Below are 23,501 nucleotides of genomic sequence, written 5' to 3'. Positions count from 1 at the left end.
ACGCAATCATAAATAACCCTTCAATTGAAAAATCATAATAAAATAAAACATGTTATAGGTACTTTTAGGGGAAGAAATATTTGGAAGACTTATGCGGGAAAAAAATAGTTTTAAGGGGGTAAATTTGACTAGTCTGTAAGAATACTTTGCTAACTTAATAAATTATTTTAAAAGATGGTTAGTTAAAAAAAATAATAATTTGCTAACTAAGCAAAGTTTTTTATTTTATTTTGTGGATAGACAAGTAACCCGATTAAAGTTTTTCCCCACAAAAGTCGTGCATATAAGTCTCCCCCACCTCCCCCCCCCCCCCTTTCCGCCAACACGCACACAATAAAAAAGTATATAAAGGTTGATTTTTTAATTTTATCAATACTAATATTATTTATGACTGTGTAGCAAAAAATTTTAATCTCAGTATCTAATAATTTGGTGCAGGATTGGGATTTAAACACCTCTGAAAAAAATGCCAATAGCTCGAAATTTACGAAACTTTTTGAATTTTGGATTTTAAGTTCAGAACCGTGATAAAGTGGCCTATCAACTATTCTCGGATTAACGGTGAGTTATCGAATACCCGTTTTGTGTGCGTGTGTGTGTAATGTATTTATTTTTAGATAACTCAATCGAATTTACATTAAACAATCTCAAAATTTAATTATAGACAGGTTGGTTTCAAACATTTTTCCAGTTGAGTGTGATATAAACCCTTAAAAATTCAATTTCGCAGTTTACAAATGGAACTCTTAGTGCTACAATCACATTTTTTTTATGGGGGAAGTTTTCAGTCTCATGCATATAGGTCGCAGAGTTGGCTCGTTCCCACTTTAAGGAGCGATTTGGCGTAGTAGTAAGAAAATGAACTCATGACTCTAAAGACCCTGTTTTGGAATCCTGGTCAGCCTGGTCTGTTCTGCTGTCTCCACGTTGTCAGATTCGATGCGTTAACGTAACAATGATAATTACTAGGAACCTGAAAAATTCAAATTTTAATAATCTCTACGATAGACTCCATAGTCATTTGTATACTCGGGCCAATTTCATATGTTCATTGGCTGTCGACTGATAAGACATCTCAAGTTGGTAGCCTGCAATTTGGTAATTTTTAGCTGGGGGTTTATCATCGGCCAAGAGTATTCCCAACATGTGGCAATAGCGAAAGCAGCTTAAAGGTATACATATTGGGATTTTATCCTATCGCAAGGCCCAAGTAATTTTTCGAAAAAATTTGATCGCTCATTAGACTGCAATAAGGTATGCCAGTGCTAGTGATTGTTCCCTTGTAATTGGCGTTCGTCTGCAAGTGATGCCATTAGCCTATTTAGCCGGGCCATTCAGGATGCGTTTGCTTCCGCACTGGATGGCTATGAATGGTGTGCTGAAAGTATAAATATGTCTGAAATAAACCCAGGCAACCACGAAACACAGAGAATGATACAAAGTTGTAACACACATCTAGTGTGGAAATATTTTCGCAAAAAGTACATGGCCCTACCTATCGCGAAATAAATATTCCGGTCGCTAATGATTACTTTCAGGTAGCGCCTAGATTATTTGAGGAATTCACTTGGTAGCAAAATATACTTGAAGCACATGTACATCTGCTTCACGTTTATGGTCGGTCTACAGTAGTATTGAAATTAATCTTTGCAATAATCGTGGATTCACTTTCAGATACATATATTATTCGTTTATTTGCTCGTGACCCGAAACGCTTGCCTGATATTCGTCAACGCTCTTTTGGGAAGGATATTAATGTGCAAAGGTGGGTGGGGTCCCAAGCGGTTATTCGAATGGTAAACGAGCCACTGCCCCCCCCCCCCAAACCGTATTTATTTCGCTCAACTCAGTCTGTTTCAAAAACCTCTCATTCTCCTACCTTCGTGACTCAAGCCACCTGCGTCATCTCTCTTCCAGGGGGCTCGGGGTAATAAAGATGTCACTCCAACCAGTCCTCCCCCATTAGACTACACCCCTCTCTCCCCTCCTGACTGCATCTCCAGTGTGATGGAGGGGTGGTAGGGAGAGCGTATCCGAAGAGAAACAAACATCCCTGATGAAAAATTCTTGGCCGCTGAGAGACCAACGTTCGCATCTGGGCCACTCGAGACGGAACGACGTCTGTGATAACTCAAGTTTCAAGTCGTGATCGTGCCCAACCGTATACGTTGAGTAGGATATGCCAAAACTCACCTCAAGACAGCAGGTGCGATGCACGTGGTCTTCCTGCCCTAAAAAGGCCTAACGCGCTGTCGAAATTTCGCTTCCGACACCTTCCAATCAAGTTGAGTCAAATGGCGTCGAAAGATTGTGACGACTTTGCTAAACGTCACCAGCGCTGCCATGTTTGTTCGATAAGTCAGATGACTTGAGTTTCCATCGAATATTTTGTAAATAGGACTGGTTTGAAAATATTTTGGATATTTAACAGAATCAGCCAGTCAGAATTGTGCCCAGAGAAAACGGAAGAAGGCAAACATTTCCGTCACTACGAATAGTTGAAATAATGAAAGACTTAAAAGCAGATTAAAGAGCCTACAAAGTGAACTTTTTTTGAGATTAATGTATGTATGTAATTTATCTGTAAAAAGTGTATGTTGTAGGTATAACTTATACAAATCGGAGAGCATTAATTTTATTGTTTAGAGAGTAGCGTAACAATGTCATTTAAATTTATAATCGTTTTAAAAGTAACGAAATGCATTAAACAAGCAACAAGTAGAAAATTTCCATTCGCACTTTAATGTCTTTTTTATTTTAAAATAATAAGTTTCATATTGAGAAGCTTGAGCTATTGCTCAAAACAATTATAAACTTTGATAGTGCAATGGTATTTAAAACATGTTTGAGGTTATCTGTAGAGGCCTGAAATACTCAAGGATTCATTTCGTGCACGCTAAAATTAAAATAATTATACCTTTTTGCTGTTACTGCTATTAGTACACTGTTAATCAGGAAAACTCTGGGCCAAATAGAAATACTCAATCAAAGAAGTGTCGAATCACAAGTTACCTGGTTGAGACGCCAAACATGTCAGCAACCAATGAAAGGGTGACGTTTACCCACATATGCAGAGGATTGGGGAATATATCCTGGGGGTCACCTAAACCTCGATTTTTCTAGTCCCTAATTATCTGTCCAAATTAGCTTGATGGAGATATTATGGTAGACATTTTTCACCCAAATATTCCTCTCAAATATTTTCGACAAATATGGTTGGAGGAAATAGTTTACATCGTGGCAGGGCTTTAAATTATTTCAAAATTCTTGCTCAAGATATTCGAGGTCTGCAGGGAATAGGGAAAGTAATCGGGTACTACATTCAACTTTTACAAAGTAATAATAATCATATCTTGTGTAAGGATTCAGCCTAGTAACCGTTACCTACGTAATGACTCTAAACCAACAAGTAGAGGAAGGCATTTTACGCAAAAAGATCTAAACGCTCATTAAACTGCAATATGTTATGCCTGCACAAGCTTTTTCTCCCTTCTATTTGGCGGCCGTCTGCGAGAGGAGCCATTGCCTTATTGACCAGCCATTCAGGACGCGTTTGCTTCCGCACTGGATCACTGTGATTGATTGGTGTTCCAATAGTAGACATGTACCTTCAATAAACTAGCCCAATCACGAAACACAGGCGATGATACGGTGTTTTAACTCTCAGCTAGTCTCGAAATCTTTTCGTGAAAAATACACGTCCCTAGGAATAAGTAGAAACACGGAAGTTTCGCTGATTATTCTGTTTGCAAGGTAGAATGCAAACACGCATATACAATTGCATTTATTTTTAGATTGGACCACAATTCGTTAGACACTTCCCACTACAAATGACCAGTAAAATACCAGCTGGCAGAAAAATAGTCTGAAAACGTTAAACGATTTACGAAAAGGAAAGGTTCGCAATGAGGAATCAGCCAATAGAAAAAGGAATTAGTCCAAAGTATACATGGAATGCTGAATTTTATCCCGATGCCAAATAAATGGTAAAATTTTTGGTTCTGTGTGAATCAGCAAGGGAATCTTAATGTAACAATGGATTCAGCACGGAAGGTAGTTGTGATTGCTGTTACGCTAGACCGGACAGTGTGGCAGTGATGGTGGTGATGGTTGTTTTGTGGGCTGTAGTTAATAGCATCACTCCTCCTTTAACTATAATCTATTTTGTCTGGAGAGTTAGTGAACTGTGAAAGGCCAAGGATACCAGACTATTGTGCTTTATTCAGGTTTGGATAGATTTGCATATCTCAATAGAGTACTTCCCTAAGCTGCATTTTGTGCGAAGATTGCATGAAAGAATATTTTTTTTATAATTCGTATAAATATATTTGAGTAAATTAACCACAAAACAGATGTGTTTTATTCTTGGCGTTCCGAGAGTTGGTGTACTAGATTTCAAAAAGCTGATATTTATTTGTTTTCACCATTTTTATAGGGATAGTCAGATTTTTTTAATGCCTGCACTTTTCATCTCATATGTAGAGAATCCCACAACGATACTAATTTTTTCCAAACAAAAATTCGAGGATCGCCTTTATGAGGTACCAAGTTCATCAAATCAAAGAAAAAACCTTTAGATTCCAACCCAATTCATGTTCATTTCACGAACATTGTTTTCATACCATGCACCGCATACGCATTTTCAATTACTTTTATAGAGCGAAATTTGTTACTGAGAATATTAAACCTGATTCACCTAAATTTTCAGTGTCCGAAGGCTTTATTGGGTCTAAAACACTCATCCATGAGATAAATTAGTGTTTGTCATTACTTGAAGCCAAGCTGAGCTATGTAAAACATAAGAACCCAAAAACAAAAACACATACGGTATGAGTCACAATTGGACCAAACCCTTCTGCTAGAATTTCGTTACTAAAAAATTATCTGAAAACATTATACAACTAATGGTATAAAGTGCTTCCTAAGGCTTGTATACGCCGATATAGTTGATCCTTTTTTAATGCACGTAGTAGAGAATGTTTATGGTAGAATACTATGAGTCTGGAAAGTGTTTATGTAACATAGTTTTGCACCCACCCAAAAGTATCGCTTTCGTGAAATGTGTAATTGAATAAATAGGTGATATTATTATAATTTCCCGTGCATATTTTAGGCATGTTGTTATCCACCATTATTTCAAAGAAATCATTTTACGACAGTGACAATTTTTGCGGTAGTAGTAGAAATTATGTCAACTAAAATTCAGCCATACAATACGTGATCCATCTTAAGTATTTTCTGTATTATTTGCAACGAAAAATTGTGTCAGCTCCAGTTTCCAAGGCGTGTAGCAAACTTAGTAAGCACTTAAGACCATATGTCTAAAATAGGCAATGTTTTCGAATTATTTTCTTGTAAGGATCTTGCATCCGAAAATCGTTAATCGAATTCTGACTCATTCTGTGCAAAAATGTTGTATTACATACTGCAGTAAACTTATTTTTTTTTGTTTTAAGGTTATTGCTTTTGCAGAAATGCCCAACGCAGTGATACGAAATTGTGACTCATTTCGAAGAAAGAAAGATATGTAGCTGAGGTGATATGGACGTGGTGTTTGAAAAGTGACCTAAAAATGCAACCTCCATGGGAAGTGTTTGTAAAACCCCTCGAGTTTGGCGAACCGACAGCGTCGGCCTTGTTAACCCTTGAGGGTATGTCTTCCGTGGATGTTTATTGGTGGCTGAGGGTCCCGCGCCATCGCGTCAGTCGGCCCGGAGCACCGGCGACGGCTGACGTCTCGCCGTCCGACAGGGCGAGAGGCAGGAAGCAGCCCCCCCATTTCGTCCTCTTGTTGCCGAGGTGAGTTGCAACAGAGCGCCTTTGTCGGGACCCGAGAGGAGGCGGGGATCTAGCCTGGGAGGGGGAAGGGGGGCGTGGCACATTCCCCGGGTGCCAAATTTAAAACGGTCCAGAAATATTCGAGCCGCCGCCAACACAAGCACAAAATGGTTTTTCCGAATGCGCGGGAGTCGAACGGTCTATTCCTGTGACTCTCCATTCCACGGTATCAAACTTGGTCACTCACACGCCTGGGAAACAGCATTGCGTTGCATGTCAGAAGTGAGATTTCCCAAGAAAAATCCCTAGCTCAACCCTTTTCAAAGTGAAGTTTGTGTGTTTTGTAGTCAAGGAATATGTAGACTTTAAGATGTTTGAATGATTCTCGCGATGGGGGAGACTTATTTCACATAATATCTTTTAAATAAGCCATTTCTGGTTTATGCTGGTTGTCATAGAAAACCATTCACAGGAATAGACGGTAAATGAGAATTGAAACACATACAGAACAAGCCAAAAACCTTTTAATCAAATGTAGAATATCACGTAACAAGTATGGACTTCACCAATTAATTTATTCGAATTTAGAATCTCTCGTGATAAGGATGGCCTTCAAAAGTCATTTAACTCGAATGTAGAATGTCTAGTAATAAAGATGGGCTTCGAAAGTCGTTTTACTCGAATGTAAATCATTTGTTAATCGGTCGATACCGCACAATAATAATAAATTTTCTTTTTTAAGACCTGATTTGATAAATGTTATTTAGTGTGTCATTGAATGATTTGTCAATGGTGACAGATAAGTTTATGGTCAATTACTTGACATGATTAATAGCATAAATGTGTGTCATTCGAGTGCGTTGGAAACAAATCACCAGACATATTAATCACAGCTGCAAAAAATTTTAAAATTAAAAATGGAATAAATGCATGAATTGTACTTGCAAATCAAAGACCTCCCACGTCACGGGAAGTAGAAGGCGCCTGTTGCCAACATAAACGTTGTTCTGAAGTGTGTTTACGGAGCTGTCAGGGTGCGGTTGGCAACAGTGAGTCTGGAACGCGACGGGAAAAGAACTGTCCGCACAATCAACACACGTCGCATAGTGACTCAGCTCGCAGGCCGAACACGACTAGAACGTTTACGAGAAATCATATTACTAAAGTCTCGCAAATATGCCCATTTAAATATATGGTAATTCGGATTTTAAATGTTTTATCGATAATAAATGTAACATGATCATGAGTTATGAGAATTTTTACATTAATTATTTTTTAACAGACCAGAGTTAAACAGCCAAATATAGAACACTACATACTTCTCCTTATGATTTATAAGCTTAAATGGAATTGCAATCGAGTTAATACAGTACACTTTTCGTCTGTAAGTAATTCCGGTTGGAAATCAATTTTATTTTTCTTCATGTGTATGTAATTTATAATTTTTCAACTACAAAAGTAAATTTAATTGCTATTGGGTTCATAAAATACATATTTGTTGCCTTAATATTTACATTTGAAAAAATAAAAATTTAAACTTCTTGTAATCAGTAAACTACACAACAAATAAAACGTGAAACGTTCATGCTTGACAGGAATTTTCGCTATTTTCTAGTTCACATTCTTGAAATTAGTTATAAAGTTACGTTGCAGTCCTTCTATTTTTTTCAGTCCACAGGACAATTTACCTTCGCTCGCATGGTCTCTAGCATATAATAATTTGCGAAGGATCTGACATAAAGAAAAAGGGCAGCATCGTCATTTTAACAGTTCAGATTTTCTTAAAATCACTGTGTAATTTTTTTAACGTTATTGGATTAATTATTGCTATCAAATGATATTCCGTGTATGTAAAATTGATTGTTACTTAGAGGTTACATTCCTAGCTTGTGGACTGTGCACCACGGTTTTACGCCTCTACGTTAACTTTTCAAGATAAAAATATACGAAATTATGCTACGCTTAATTTTTTTACATAAGGCAGGACACACAAAGAGAGAGACGACAACATCGTATGACTGTACCAGCTTCGTCGCAAGCAAGGGCGTTCTGTGCATGCGCGAGTATACAATATTTGTCAACAAAGGCATGCCTCAGTGTGTTTGTAACTGACTAGTAAAATACTGTTCATCATCGTTACTTTAATTTGAGTAAATATTCACTTGTAACGAATTTTAATTGATTTTTTTCTCATTATGGAGCTGGATGCGCTTTGTATGTTAGTATGTTTAGTAAAGAACTATTTCATATAATCCATCTTCCAAGGAGTAGCACGACAACAATTTCATTTCAAGAATATGGGAAGAAATTACGTAACGGAAATAAGGTTTTAAGCTGTCGCGAGAAGACATCGAGAGGGGTCGCGTCCCTTCTTATCTCATTCTGGGTGTGCCCAGCCTAACAGGAACACAACAGAAACTTAAATTGGCCATTTTCTCTGCGTTGTGTTTCTTCACGCTCCACGCCACTTTCGAACTATGCGTTCGAACGTCATTAACTCCACTAGCAACGAATCCGATTTCGCTTCGTCACCGAGATTAAAGGACTCTTGCCTTGATATTTATTTTTTCCTCTTTAAATTAAAGTCCGCGTCGGGCGGAAGACAGAAGCAATCTCTTCGCCCGCGAAGTCGCGTTGAGCTGAGCAGGCTGAAGGAAATCACCCATCTTTTTTTTTTGTTTTGTTTTCCTTTCCCTTATCCTCTTGTGTCTTCTCCCATCGCCTGCCCGAGCTGTTTCTGGCGGACGCAGTCGAGGGAGATGAACCCAGTGCCCTCTGGGAGGCATTACGTCGTCGACCACGGCCGGGTTGTCCGCAGACTGACGGAGGTCAGGGACCCCCGCGACCATCTGCCCGCTGGGCACAGCCGCAGCCTGATTCTTCCTCGCCGGCACGAGAGGCAAGTTTCTACAGAGCGTCCAGAGCCCCGCCTACCCGGGCACAGAGCTTCAGCAGACACCACGCGGTTAGAAACTGCTCGAGATATCAGAGTGGTGTCTGTTTACGAAAAGTATTTAAGAATACGTTGAGGGCGATTGAGTAGTTGTGTTTCCGAATCTAAAGAAGAGTGAAAAATGCTAAAACGCGTGTTTTCAGAATAATTATTTTGGCATTAAACCCCCGGTGCAGATTTTTAAAAGTACTCAAGAGACTTCCGTTAAACCTTTATATTCATTATCTTCGTCATATAATGTTATGGTTAACGCTCAAAAATCATCATTATTTTATGAACAGCAAGAAGACTGCCCTGTTTCGTTTGAGATAATACCCGCGTCCTTAATATTCTCAATTATTATATTTTGTTCAATAAAATTTACTAATAATTTATCCCTACCTATAACTATCAGGACTCGGCAGACGTTGTCCTACCTATGTATATTTATTTTATTTTTTTATATCTAAAAATGAATGGTTTGTATTTAACTTAGAGCCTATAAAGCTCTTCTGTGTTTTAGCAGCTATTAAAGTAGAGGCTCTGTTCCGGTTAGTTTCCAGGCGTATTTCTTGCTCTCTTGCTCTTCAAATGTTTCAGAAGATTTACTGGCTGACAATTGCCGTGTATTTCTGATTAATCTTCCAGTTTTTTACTTGTTGCATGGCATTTAAAATAATTGCTAGTATTTAATGTTTATTGACAGATAAGATATCCAAAGATAGTTAAGTTGCATGTGATACAAATGGCATTTGCCTAAAAATAAAAGAATAATAGTTATTCATAGCTACAGACCCAGCGTTGCCAGGGCTGACCACGGGGTGATAGATAGCGCTATATGACAGTGTGGTGGACATATAGAAATGACACACAATTACTGTGTTTGTATGTCTAAAGGACCTATGATTTTCTGTGTACCTATGGCGATCGGTCAAACGGTTTTGGAATTTATCGACGTCATGAATAAAACTAACATCCAATTTTATATATATAGATCAGCAATAAGTTTCAATTCTGTCCCGCGTGGAATCCACGCACACAAAGTCTCAGTAGGCCTACCTCCAAGATTTAAACTTATTTGTAAACAGTTCCCTGAAAAGCTTTCCAGTATTAACAGCGCCGATTAATAAGCGTAAGAAACAAAATAAAGTCAAATTATTGAATATATTTTCCATGGTTTAAATAATTATGCTTGATTGAAACATCGATAAAATATAAATTATGCGCAAATTTTCGTAAGAAATACTCACTATTTCAAAAACGTATTTCATATTTGCAAAAATAACCATAGTCATGTGTTGTACAAAGCTACAATATCTTTCTCGTAGTACTACCAACTATTTCTTGCTTACTTTTTTCCAAAGGAATTTTTTGTAAAAACACAGATTATTTATCTGTGTATACATTTTTGTGATGTGGTTTTACCTCAAATCATTTCAAATAATTAATATTTGACAGCAAAACATTTTTCGGTGGCTGTAGAAATTCGTTCAATAAAACATCATCCAGTAGCTGAGTGATCCATTTCAAATATTTTCTGTATTACTTGCAATAAAATTTTTGTTCAGTTCCATCGCTTATGCTAGCCTTGGTACGCACTTTCAACCATAAGGCATGTATTTATATATATTTATATGTTTTCAACTTATATTTTTATGATGAACCTGCACTGCAAGAATTTCGGCCGACTCTGACTTTTTCCGTATAAACACAATATGTAGGTATTTGCGTGTTTATGCGTAGGTAATTAGTTTTTTTTTGAAACGGTTAAGTATACGTTATTTAGACAGACTCAATAATTATTTGGTAAAAATTATAGTTTAAACTACATGAAAACTAATAAAATATACTTATTTTGAAAATTGTGTCTAAAACTCATTCTGTAGCAGTGGTGTCGAAAAATACGTTCAAAAGTTATGCACTAGCCATATTTCCGCCTAATTATTAACTATAATACATTTTTATTTTCTATGTAAATTACAGGGTGATAAAATGTGAAGCGTGGACATAAACAAATGGCTTATTTCGAAAAATTATTTTTAGGCTTTCTATATGAGGATATATTTATTGTTTGGAAAAAGCTCGTTAAAAAGTCTCACTTAATATCCCGTGTTATGAATGTAACACGTAACTTAAGTTTCTTAGACTAAAGATATGAGGCATAAAATCGCTGCATAAAAAATTAATTATTGATCCCGCGTTATGATATTGTGTAACAGCGAAACCAACCATAATGTCAATTCAGTACATGTGCTGATCTTTTAACATTTCTAGCTTTTTCAAGCACAAGGAAAAAAGCCATTTTCATGCGGTCTCTTAAAAGCTTTCAGAAGTAGAAACTGCAATAGTCATGAACCATTGACTTTCAAGGATGGTTCTTTAATGGCCTCTAGGTAGCGCGCAGGGTGCGAAAGAAAACCTTGCACTTCAGTTGGTCTCCACGCGACATTTAGCTCGTGGAAAACACCAGCTGTAACGGGCAGAAGTTGATTGGGAATCCTAACATTCATATACCCCGAATCAGTACCCGAGCATATCCGAGGTTGTTCGCTTCATGCTCGTTTAACATCGCCCCTATTTCGTCCCAATTTGCGGTTGGACCAAAAAAAAACTTTTTGAAAGCTTTCATTCATTAGAGTATTAAAATATCTCAGACCTCACGTAACCAACCTTTTGTTTTAATTACGCTCTCACAATACAGTGAAAACCTCCTCTGACGGAGAAAAAAAAACGCAATATTGCAAAAATTTTAACACTTTAATAACGATTTTAAGTATTATTTATTAAATTGTCGTAAACATAAACATTCCATTTGAATTGCGATCACCTAGACGTGCACAAATATTTTTTTCCGGAAACAATAAAATAGAGGACTAACCTACAACAGAAAAAAAAACAGAAATGCATGAACGTGAGTTTCTCGGGCGTCTAAATTGGGGTTAATAAGTAGTGGGTTTCCCAAATTGAAGGCTAACACTTTGAAAAGCATTAAACTAACGCGTGAGAGAATGAATGAATCGAAAGGTCAGATAGCTGAGCCTTACGTTCAAATAAGGTTAAATGTGTTGTTCAAATAGAACCTATCAGATAATTATGTAAGTATTCCTTCATATCAACCACGTTTTCTCAAATGTTCACCTAAGAAACCCTTTTTTAATTTGTATTCCTTTTCCAATATAATAATTTCTGCCTGTCCTATACACTCCAGATATTTGGCGGAAATAATCGTAACTTTAAATTGTGCTTAAAAATTCATTTCTTCACTTATACACTTTTTCTTGAATAATAATTCCATCTTATGTGGAAATATATAAAGTGTATGCTAAAAACGTGTGAATGGTTTTTGTTTAAATAATACCTAGAGGGCATAAAATTATCCCAAAACACAAATACCTTAAAATGTAATATATTTGTTGCACAGTCAAGTTTTGAAATAAATGACAGTAATCTTAAAATTATTTAAGTTTGAAATTCAAGCTTTAAAATTAGTCAAAACTCCATTTAATATCGTCATTTTTCAATCTTAGAATTAGACAGACCTAGGAAAATAATTTGTGAATTTTTAAATGAAACATTGTGTACTTGTATGAAGGGTCGCCCCCAGAAGACCGTAGCGACACTAGACCGTACGCTACCTACCTGGCCAATGGTAGTGGGGGGGCGGGTCATGCGGGTGGGGGAAGGCTTTCCTCACGCCAGTTAGCCAGTCATTTAGCTGTTCCTTCAACACGCCTGCGTTCACAGTCCTGACAGAACAACCACGCAAGTCAAAGTTTATGTTTTTAATGAAATTATTGATAGTTTATTATAATTTTTAATTAACTGTTGAAACGCATTTGTTTAGTCACTTAAGCTAATAGTTTAATTAAAGGTTACGGTAAGTGATGGTTTTTTAATATATCGAAATGCGATATAATTTTTATAGCTTAATAGCCCATGAATTTTAGTGTTCTACCTGAAAAAAAATAATGCAGTTTAGAAATTTGGCACAGATGTTCCTTTGGGTGTTAAAAATTGATCCTAAAAAGTCCCCATCTCTCAGATGCTGGCTTCATACATTTTTAAGGCAATAAGGGCGTAAGTGCCGAAATATGCATATCACGACTGTTGTGTGAAAAAAACTCATTCTAATATATAAAAATTTGGTCAAAATTTTAAAGTTAAGGGCCCTTAGTCCTTAATCATTCGTTTTTATTACTTTATACATGGCAAAAATTATCTTATAACCTAATTTATACTCAACTAATGGAAGTAAAATATATCACTGCTCTATACAATCACCAGTTACATCAAATTCACCACTGATAGGCAAAAATATACCAATATAAAAAATTTTCCGTTATTTTATTAGCTTTAAATCGGTTGGTCAAACATGTATATGCGATAATAATTGACTGACGTATTAAGGATTACAATGAACTACTGTACAACAATGGGTTTTTGAGCAATTTAGGTCAATATTGACTATAGCATATTACCTGAAAAAAAATAATGTAGTCTTGAAATTTGGCACAGATGCTCCTTTGGGTATTAAAAATTGATCCTAAAAAGTCCCCATCTCTCAGATGCCGACTTCATACTTTTTTAAGGCAATAAGGGTGTAAGTGCCGAAATATGCATGTCACGACTGTTGCGCGAAAAATTTTCATTCAGTTGTATCGTAACTTGTATAAGATGTGAAGTAAAAGGCACTTAGTTATTTAACATCCATTATTGTTGCATAATACACAGCAAAAATAAGAAACCTGATCTAAAATCAATTAATGGAACTACAAAATAAAAAATAACCAGTCCATTAAAGTCCTCTTCATCAGAACGATCATTGATAAACAACATTAGTGCATGTTACCCCACGACATTTGGTGCACATAATACCACACTGCAATCCACACTTCATCCGCACACACTCGCATTTGTGGCTGCATTCACTTTTACAGTTACATGATATCAAATTCAGGAGCTGTTCTGGAGCTGTAGGAAGGGATGTTGTTATAGGAACAAGTGTGCCACTCACACTTTTCCATCCCCACTCAACAGGATCTAATGAATGGCCCAGCCACTCTTGCACCTGTAGGTAAACCCGAAGAGAATGCTGTTCACATGCGGCACTGGTTGGTGGAAGAGAGGCTAGCTGGAAAGAAGCACTAACAGGCATCTTTGCTATCTTGCAGGTATACATATATACTCTCATTTCATCCAAAGTGGAATACTTATCATGTCCCTGATACATTGCAATTGCAAACTTTTCTCCAGCTGCAATAACTATCTTCTTGTCTGCATGTGGACATGTAAAAACATGTACTGTTCTCCGAATGGAAACATCGTTCTTGATGATGTTCCATGCTTGCTTCTTTCCCTTACCGAAGAAAGCACTGGTTGTATCTGATCCGGTCATAGCAAAGATCTTAAAAAGGTGTGAGGTAACCAATGAGAGCATTAGTGTAGACTGCAAAGTAGTTATCGATGGAGGATACCTCTTGCATGTACTTGTGTGGCCAAGACCTACTACATTTGGTCAAATATGTGAGGTTTATGTTACATTCGTCCAGAAACATTTTTCTGTGACAGCAACTGTAGTGTTTGATGGTTATGACAAGTTAACCACTAAAGAGGAAGAGCGAAGGCGGCGTTCTGCAGGGAGGTCTTCCACCGATATTTCAATAGCTGCTAACAATGTTGTTACATCGACGCAAATGGACTTTCTGAGGAATGGCCATAACAAAAATGGGCTCATCAAATTATTAGTAACTTATTTTCTAACTTCAGGTCATCACGCAATTCAGTGCTCAGGAGATGCTGATACCACTATAGCAGCTATTGCTCTTCAGTATTCAACAAGCTGTTGTGTAAAAGTAATAGTTACTGATACAGACATCCTTGCGATGTTGACTGCGAGGTTAGAAGATGCACACATTGAAATTGTCCATCCACCCTCAAGCAAGACAACAGGAAAGATTTACAGTATATCAGCTATTCAGCAGGACATTGGTGAAATGAAAAACTATGTTTTGTTTTGTCATGTTATGTCAAGTTACGATACAACTGAATTAATATTTTTCGCACAGCAGTCGTGATATGCAGATTTCGACACTTACGCCCTCATTTCCTTAAAAAAGTATGAAGCCGGCATCTGAGATATGGGGACTTTTTAGGATCAATTTTTAACACCCAAAGGAACGTCTGTGCCAAATTTAAAACCTGCATTATTTTTATTTCTGGTAAAATGCTATAGTCAATATTAACCTAAATTGCTCAAAAACCCATTGTTGTGCAGTAGTTCCTTGTAATCCCTAATATGTCAGTCAATTATTATCGCATAGGGTAGAGTGGGGGAATTCCGATCACTTAAGCAAGATTGTCCATATTATGACAATTTGTTACGGAATGGAGGTGTAAAACAGAATATATATTCTCCTATATTATGACTTGACTTGTGGGTATTAGAAATAAAGAAATTGTTATTGGTTTGGGAAAAAATTTTTTTTAATAAGTCATATGTTTGGTCGGAATTACCCCGACGTTTGGGTAATTCCGATCATTTATATTCACCAATATATTTAAATTATTTTGGACATATGGCTGTCACTTAACTAATACTTAAAGCACAAATAAATGCATAGCACACTACAAGCAAATGAATTAAAATATTTTGTGTGAAAAAAAAAATTGTTCAGACAAAATAAAAATTATGTAAATTATAGCTGATAAAATCAACTCTTAAGTGATTGGTATTTATGACTTCCAATAGTCACAAATATAATTGTCTGGTGTATCAAAACCAGTGCGCTCTGCATGAGCCCACTCTGAACACGAAGTGCACCTATACCAAAGTTCATTGTCATGTCCTTCATCTCCACAAAGAATGCAAAAGTCTTTGGCATTGCTTATTGTTGGTTCTATGTCATCACAAGGATCAGCAACTGCATCATCTTCTGAGGAACTAACTGGAAGTATCTTTTTATGACTGTTTCTTTTTTGGCCGGGAATCTGGGCCTAATTCTCCATGAAGTCCTTTCTTCTTTCTTATTCGAACTTTTTTTTTGCAACAGCCCTTTTTGCCCTAGCATCTTCAAGACATTTATTTTGCGGAGTTGAAGTTAGGATCTGAGAATGCAATTTTTTCTTCTAGGCCTTGTCTTTGACTCTATTGCGACCCGAGAAATTATTTTTGGCACTGGAGCCACATCCTGGAAAGAACACGAAGGACCAGCACAACTGGAATGTGTAAAATCCATATTGGGCGAGACAATTCTGTTCCCAGTAGTTGAACTTGAAATAAAAGGAGAAGTGACAGTGGTAACATTTTCAATTCCTCCTTCTATGATAGACCTATCCACTCTTGCAGATTACTGGGAAATAATTCCTCTTCAGAAAAAATATCTGGATCTAGAGGGAAAATTTCAGTTTTCCGAAAACCATTGACTGCCTTCTCAATTGTTGCTACCTTCATAAACGCAATGTTAAAGAGTCCTGAAAGTTCATCTGGACTGAGTTTTTCGTGGGGATGATTTACCATCCATCTTCTGCATGCTTCGTGGTAGGCCTTCTTCAGCGGTGCATAGAAAGCAACATCCAAAGGCTGCATTCAATGGGATGTTTGTGGAGGCAGAGACAGCATGATTATTCCATTGTGATGACAAAATTCATATGACTCGTGAGATATGTGGCTGGAATGGTTGTCCAGAACAAGCAATACTGGATTGTTAGGATCTGGTTTACAAAAGGCACTGAAATGTTTTAGCCATGCTAAAAATAGTTCCTCGTTTATCCAGCCTGACTTCGAACACTGATGCAAAGAACCTGGGGGACCATCTGTGATTTCGGCACTTACGCCCTTATTGCCTTAAAAAAGTATGAAGCCGGCATCTGAGAGATGGGGACTTTTTAGGATCAATTTTTAACACCCAAAGGAACGTCTGTGCCAAATTTCAAACTTTTTTTTTTTTTTTTTTTTTTTTAGGTTTGCTCGATTTTTCCCCTAAAATGCCTGGGCTATATGTTTTAAACATTATAATATGGGTGGTAAATAAACCTACACATGTGTAGATCTCATTTACTATTCACTGTTATTTAGAATGCGTTTCTATATTAACTTGCGGTAAATTATACTATCTTGTTTTTACTTGTAAAATTAACTCTGTTTATTTTTGCACCTTACATAATATATCTTTGAAACTTGTAACTTAAGTTACTTTGCCCATACGTTTATTTCAATCAGTTTTCGTGTATTTAATAAAATGTAGAAGTAACTTTTAAATACATCTTTCATTGTGTGAAAAACGCTAGGCGTTAGTTATTCGCGCGACAATTTTTCACCCAGTGTAGGCCGACTTGTTTACTTGGAAAGGAGGGCTCCCTCCCCGGCAGACTTCTCTCTCCTGCCCTGGGGGTGCCGCACAGCTAGTACGACTTTCATGCTCCATATTATGTCTGTTGTACTTTTTAACAGATTAAAGCGGCTTAGCCCACCCATTCACGTTAGTTTATACAGTTTACATTTATTTTTGATAAATGTTTCGTTGGGTGCATGGTTACACGATTTGTTGATTAAGTTCTGTAAAGTTACAATTACGCCTAACAAAAGCTGTATGTAAAAATTTGTTAGAGACTTGACAATGACTGTTATTGTTGTTATTATTATTAGGTACGTATATAGTCTTAATAACAGCTTCAAATTATTATTGTTATGATTATGTATATCGTCATAATAACAGCTTCATATTCTAATGCTAAATGCATAATTATTTTTAAAAAAAATCTTTTTGTAACAAACATTCTACAGGCGTAGGTAGTTTCGAAGTAACTATTCTTCTGGAAATATTTTTGAAACTTCTATAAAATCCTAGAGCATTTTAAGAACTTAATGTAGCTGACATAAATACCTATCTGTTCGCCAATCTTCAAAAAGGATTGGTGTAACATATTCTCATATTACATGAAGCGAAAATATTTTGAATGTTTTTAACTTAATGTCTTAAAGATATTCATAATATGTCTACTAAGGTAGTCATTAAATTATTTTTGATTTTCAAACACTGTTTTTTATATCTTACACTAATGTCATATAATTTTTTTTCGGACAAAGGTTTAAGATAATCTTAAGATTGTTATTAATAAATTCCAACGAAATTGATACTAAAAAATTTACTTTCTTTTTAAATTTCGAACCCTGTTTTTATGTTAATAGTTAGTTTCATCAAATATTATTTAAACCAATTGTTTTAGATAAAACTTAGGAATTTTTACAATAAATTATATTTAATTTGATAGTAAAAGTATTTAAAAAAGTAATGTATTTTTGTTTTTCTACCCTTGTTATTTCCAGCCCTTGAAGTATTGGTTTGTATTATCAAAAATTGTTTCAAACTAAAGTTTTAAGTAACATTATATGATTAACAAACAATTTGAACGGATTTGAAAGTGCACCACTAAGGGAGTTATGAATTTTTTTTATTCTGCCCCTTATTTTTTTAACCCCTTGTAGCAATAGTACTTCCAATCAATTTTATTGTTTCAGACAAAGGTTTTTGATAAAAATTATAAGGTTTACCAACAACTTGAAGAATGTTATATTGTAACTAATGAGAGTTATGAGTTTTTTTTAATTCTACCCCTTATTTTTTCAACCCCTTGCAGTAATGGATGTTCCGATCGAAAATTGTTTAGACAAAAGTTTTAGATAAAAATTATATGATTGATACACAATTCGTACGAATTCTATGTTGTACCTACGAAGGAAGTTATGATTTTTGCCACCAACCCTTGTTTTTTCAACCCCTTGAAGTTGTGGTTGGTCGTATAAAAATTTATTTCAGATGAATGATGTACTGAATACTTTAAGGTTTCACGATAAAGGGATTTATGAGTGTACATGGTACATTATGATTTTTTTTAATTCAACACCTTTATTTTTTCCACCCCCTGCAACAATGGTTCGACATATAAATAATAATTTCAGACAAAAGTTTTGGATAAAAATTATAAAATTTACTAACAATTATAACGATTTTGATGGCGTACTTACTGAGGGAGTTATGAAATATATATATTTCCTAATTTTTATCGTTATTTTATTTACTACATTACTGCAATGGTTCGTCTAATCAAAAATTGTTCCAGACAAAAGTTTATATAGAAATTATAAGAAAAATACATAATTAGTAAAAATTTGATGCCTTACCTACGAACACAGTTATGATTTTTTTTGTCCGCCAACCCTTGTTTTTTCAACCCCTTGGAGATACCGTCGGTCGTATCAAAAACTTATTCAGAGAAAATATTTTGGCATTACTCCTAAGAATTTTAATAAATTCAAAGGATGTGATATTTTCCATATTGCGTGATTTAGAACGATTTTTCTGTTTTTGAAAAGACCTTCCCCATTTCTACCCCTTTCTTCGGATATTGCTCATTAACGAACTCGATCGAGATTTTCCACATTTAGATTTTCTATATTAGTTTGGAATTGATTTGAGAAAAATTAGGACAGTTATCGCGTCCACAAGAAAGTGATATATATATACATATGTATAAATATACAAGCTTTTGAGTTGACGATGGTTTTGGGGTCTATGGACCATGAAACGAAAAACTATGTAAAAAAAATTCCGGAAGTCGCACCTTCGTAACGGCTACAATAGGTAGTACCTATTTCTTTGAAATCTACCTAAAATACGTAGGTATTAAAATTCTTCTATGCTAATGCACAAAGCTGTTTCGAATTGCTGGCTCCCTTGAGTCACGCGAGACAATTCATATGCTCCTGGGGTTCTCCTGAAACAGTAAAATCTGCAGCTGTGTACATCAATTTAATTTTACCAAAAGAAATGCATTTACCAGTGGTGATTGTACTTTGTTTCTAATTTTATTTTTGGTCAATGTTACTGCAGAAAATATTCTTTCAGTTGCTGCGTATGAATGAGGCAAGCATAGCATGGCTTTAATGAACACTGTTATAGAAGGGAACATTTGGTCTCCTACAGCATTTTTCATTCCAAAAACTGTATTCCAAAAATCCATTATATTTCTTTTCTACTGTAACTTATAGGTAGCTATATTGTGTGTAGGTGTTGACACTGCATTAATAATTCAATTATTAACTTAATTATATTGTTAGGTAAAAAGTGTAGGATTATATGTATGTACAAATCCTTATTTTACTTAAAAAACACAATAAACATATATTCAACACAACACAGTACACTATAATGACACAAGGATTTCCAACAATAAAATATTAGAATTTTTCTTCCTAAATTTATATATTAAAATTATTATTTATATGAATATAATATCACGGATGAGTCAGAAGTAGATGATGTACACCCAGGACAATACGTTGAGCACTATTAGATAGAACTCCAGTCAACAATACAATATATGAAAACAAACAGGAAATCGATTAGGAAATATTCACAACATAAAATTAGTGTTATAAATTAAATTAATCATATATCATTTCCAGAGGTAAATACAATTTTTGGGTTATGTCAAGTGGCTTTAACTTGGTTTGTTCAAATTTCTATTACAGATGTTGTTGACAGCTTTTAAACATGAATGCATGTAGTTAATTGGCATTTAGACTGAGCATAAATAATAACAATCAAACGAAATAGTATGGTAAGAAAATAAATAAATAGTACTTAAAATAAAATCTGTGTGGGTCATTGTTACCGCACACCATAAATTCGTCGTCTTTCTTCAGTGCTTCAACAGTCTTTAATAAACGCCATTCCCTATCCAGGTTATCGAAATATTTTTCTTCAATAACATTAAGAAAACATTTGGCAAGTGGCATTATACTGTGATTGTCATCTGATTTATACTTTTCTGGACTCAGCAAGGCTAAACCTTTTAGAACAGAGTCATTAAAATTTATTTGTTTTAAAACTTGGCTCCAAAATACATCATAGAAGGCCAAACAATTAACTTTCAATAGTGTTAACCTACATCACTTGGTCTAACTATGCTCTTATCTAATCCCATCAAAAAGAGCTTCCACTCTCGCTCCTAGATAAACTTTGCTTATGTCTAAAACTGGCCGTTGTCAGCTGTATTTTCTTTTTCAATTGGATTATTTGAAACATATTGATGTTTCATGTAAGATTTCATTGTCAGTTTCATTTTTTCTCCCACCGATGAAACCAGAACATGAAAACGATATTAGTACATTGATAATCTAAATTTAAATTAATTATTACTGTCGACAGAATAAAAGCCAGGAACAAAAAATATGACTTAATTAATGCCGAACGACCGAATTGAGTTCCTGACCTGACTCGTCGTCGTCAACTGAAAAATTAGATTCCCTTCCACTCCTGTGTGTGTTTGAATAACACTTAATAATAAAACAATTTAGTGTAAACATAATATTATATTCAAGGCAAAAAACTCGAAAAAGTACTAGCTGGGGACACCCTGATTGTGTCTGAGAGTTGGCGTACTTATGTTGTTCTTCTCCTGGTCACGTTCCCTTTCCCCTCTAGCTACCGGCCAATGGCAGCGAGGGGGCGGGGCTAGCAGTGATTCTGACACACTTTTCTCTGATACGGTCTAATGACCATACGGTCAAGCGGTGTCGCCCCTGTATGAATAGTGTTTTCTGTCCTATATTTTCATAAACTGATTTAAAAGTTTGTACACTGAATTAACACTCAAATACAACCGTGATTACAAATTTATTTATTAATTTTTTTTCTCAGGTATCATTGAACAATCTAACGAAACTCACAGAGTGGGGAAACAAATATACTTATGGAAAGATTTTGAATTTACATTTTGAGATCTTTTTTTATATCCATGTGTATGTATGTTTAATTATATAAAGAATTCACATAAATTTGTTTGCAGCTTCTCCGTTCAGTGGTGAAAAATTTAAAACGGGCATCTTGTCGCCTTTCACGAATATAAGCTCGACGAAACGTGATCTTCTCCGTTTCGCTCTGCATTCCATTCGACAAAAGACAAGGCGTGGTTGTAAAGAATGTTACGCCGTGTATGGGATATTGCTATCTCTTTGAGAAGAGAATGTGTTGGTTGTGTGTTGGCTGTTTGGGATATTTTGGAGTTACGTTTATTATACATTTTATATTTTAAAACTGTTTCGGGTGGATACTTTTACAATGCGAAGCAAAAACTATTTTCTCTTTTAATTGAATATCGTCTTTAATTATTTTACACTTAGGTGTGAAATTTCATTCTGGGAGTCATATTACCAGGCCAAAGTTTGAAACCAAATGTTAATGTTAAATTAATTCAATATGACAGCCAAGTGTAACTGAAATCCAAGATTGACTCGATCCATGCTCCATAGCCTAAAGCCTGATTTCGTGCTTGTTATTTTGCAGACCTACTACTCTCGTTAGGAGAGCAAATGTTATACATTCCCTGTGAATGTTTGACGAGAGATTAAACAAAAACGTAACCTAACGGCCGTGGCAGGACCCAAACTGAATAGCATACGTTGCCCGAGCAAACATCGGCCGTTAGTGGCGAAAGTGTTTGCTTTCGTAATTTCCGGACCGGCGCAAGCGCTGGAACTGCCTGGGTTGAGAGAAGGAGAAAACATAACCTCAAACAGGGGCGCGGCGGAGTCCGTCTGATTGGCCTAGTCTCCAGAGGGAAGAAGGGGGGGTGGGTTTAGGAGCGGAGGGGTAAGGTGGCCTGACAGTGGAGTAGGTCAGTGTTAGCCGCCGCGCCGGGCACAGCGAGTTCCCGCGTTACAACACGGGGGGGGGATGAAGGAATCCCAACAGGACTAACATCCTCTTCGCAAAACATACTTCGAGAGAAAGAAAGAGGCAGCTTCAGTGGGTCGAAGGAAAAGCATACGAAACGAATTTTCTTTTGTAAAAATAAAGTTAATAGGTTCGTTCTTTAAAAGATTGATGTAATGGAAAATTTCGATTTAATACAACTTCTTGTACGTACGCCATTAATGTTTATCATGTTTGTCATAGGCGAACAAATTATGTAAACCCTCTGTTTCCCAGTGTTTGATATCAGTCTGTTTGTGCCTGATGACGGGAACAGATGCCAGTTCCCGAAACGTAGCAACTGCTTTGTCATAGGAAACCTACTGTGTTGGTCGTTGTTGTAGTAATTTTGTTGTCCAAAATATATGTTTAGCTCCATCGTTGTGTTCGTATATTTGCTGCGTTGTCCAGGTTTTGTTCTCTGTCTGCATTTACACCACTGTGTTCGTCTGTGCTGTTATTTTTTTTTTTCATGACTAAATTCCTTCCACGGAATTCTTGTGCTGTCTGATATTTAAGTTAAAATGTGTTCGTCTGTGCTGTTATATTTTGTTGTCCATGATAACTGTTCAGGTTAATTGTTGGGTTTATCTTATTTATTATTGTTTACTGTGGGTTTATGTTTTTTATTTCTTATTTTGCATTTATGAATTTTTACCACGAAAACCAGTGCAAAACTGCAATGGCGTATGTCAAAGGAATTGTATTACATCTTTAGGTTGTGATGATTTTACATTTCCGACACAAGAACTGTTCAATGTTCCATAGCTTTTCCATATTAAAAATAATTAAACTGTTTTTATTTTCCTTAAATACCTTTTCCTCCCAAAATAAATTGGAATAAAAAGAAGATAAGCTGAAATATATTCCGTACTATATTTCAATACATTTAAGAAAACAGCCTTAGAAAATTTTTGTAGTTATTTTTTAACTATTTTAAAGTGATAATTATGATTGTGAATAAGTTTTTTCGACTCATGCCGCGGCAGAACTATGTTGTATACTCTTTGCCGCAAAAAAAAAAAAGGCCGTGTTTG

General features: G+C 35.8%; 1 protein-coding gene across 1 annotated transcript in view; it reads left to right on the top strand.

Annotated features, from left to right (window-relative positions):
- The first annotated feature begins 8,537 nt into the window (after nucleotides 1-8,537).
- The window catches only part of LOC134536875 (probable G-protein coupled receptor B0563.6), a 177,445-nt gene continuing 162,481 nt past the window's right edge, over nucleotides 8,538-23,501 (top strand). Inside the window, exon 1 of the mRNA XM_063376966.1 lies at nucleotides 8,538-8,677. Within this exon, the coding sequence (XP_063233036.1) occupies nucleotides 8,538-8,677 (140 nt within the window). The remainder of the gene's footprint in view (nucleotides 8,678-23,501) is intronic.

The sequence above is a fragment of the Bacillus rossius genome, chromosome 1 (genome assembly GCF_032445375.1).
Source record: "Bacillus rossius redtenbacheri isolate Brsri chromosome 1, Brsri_v3, whole genome shotgun sequence".
NCBI lineage: Eukaryota > Metazoa > Arthropoda > Insecta > Phasmatodea > Bacillidae > Bacillus > Bacillus rossius.
This window is presented reverse-complemented; position numbering and strand designations above follow the sequence as displayed.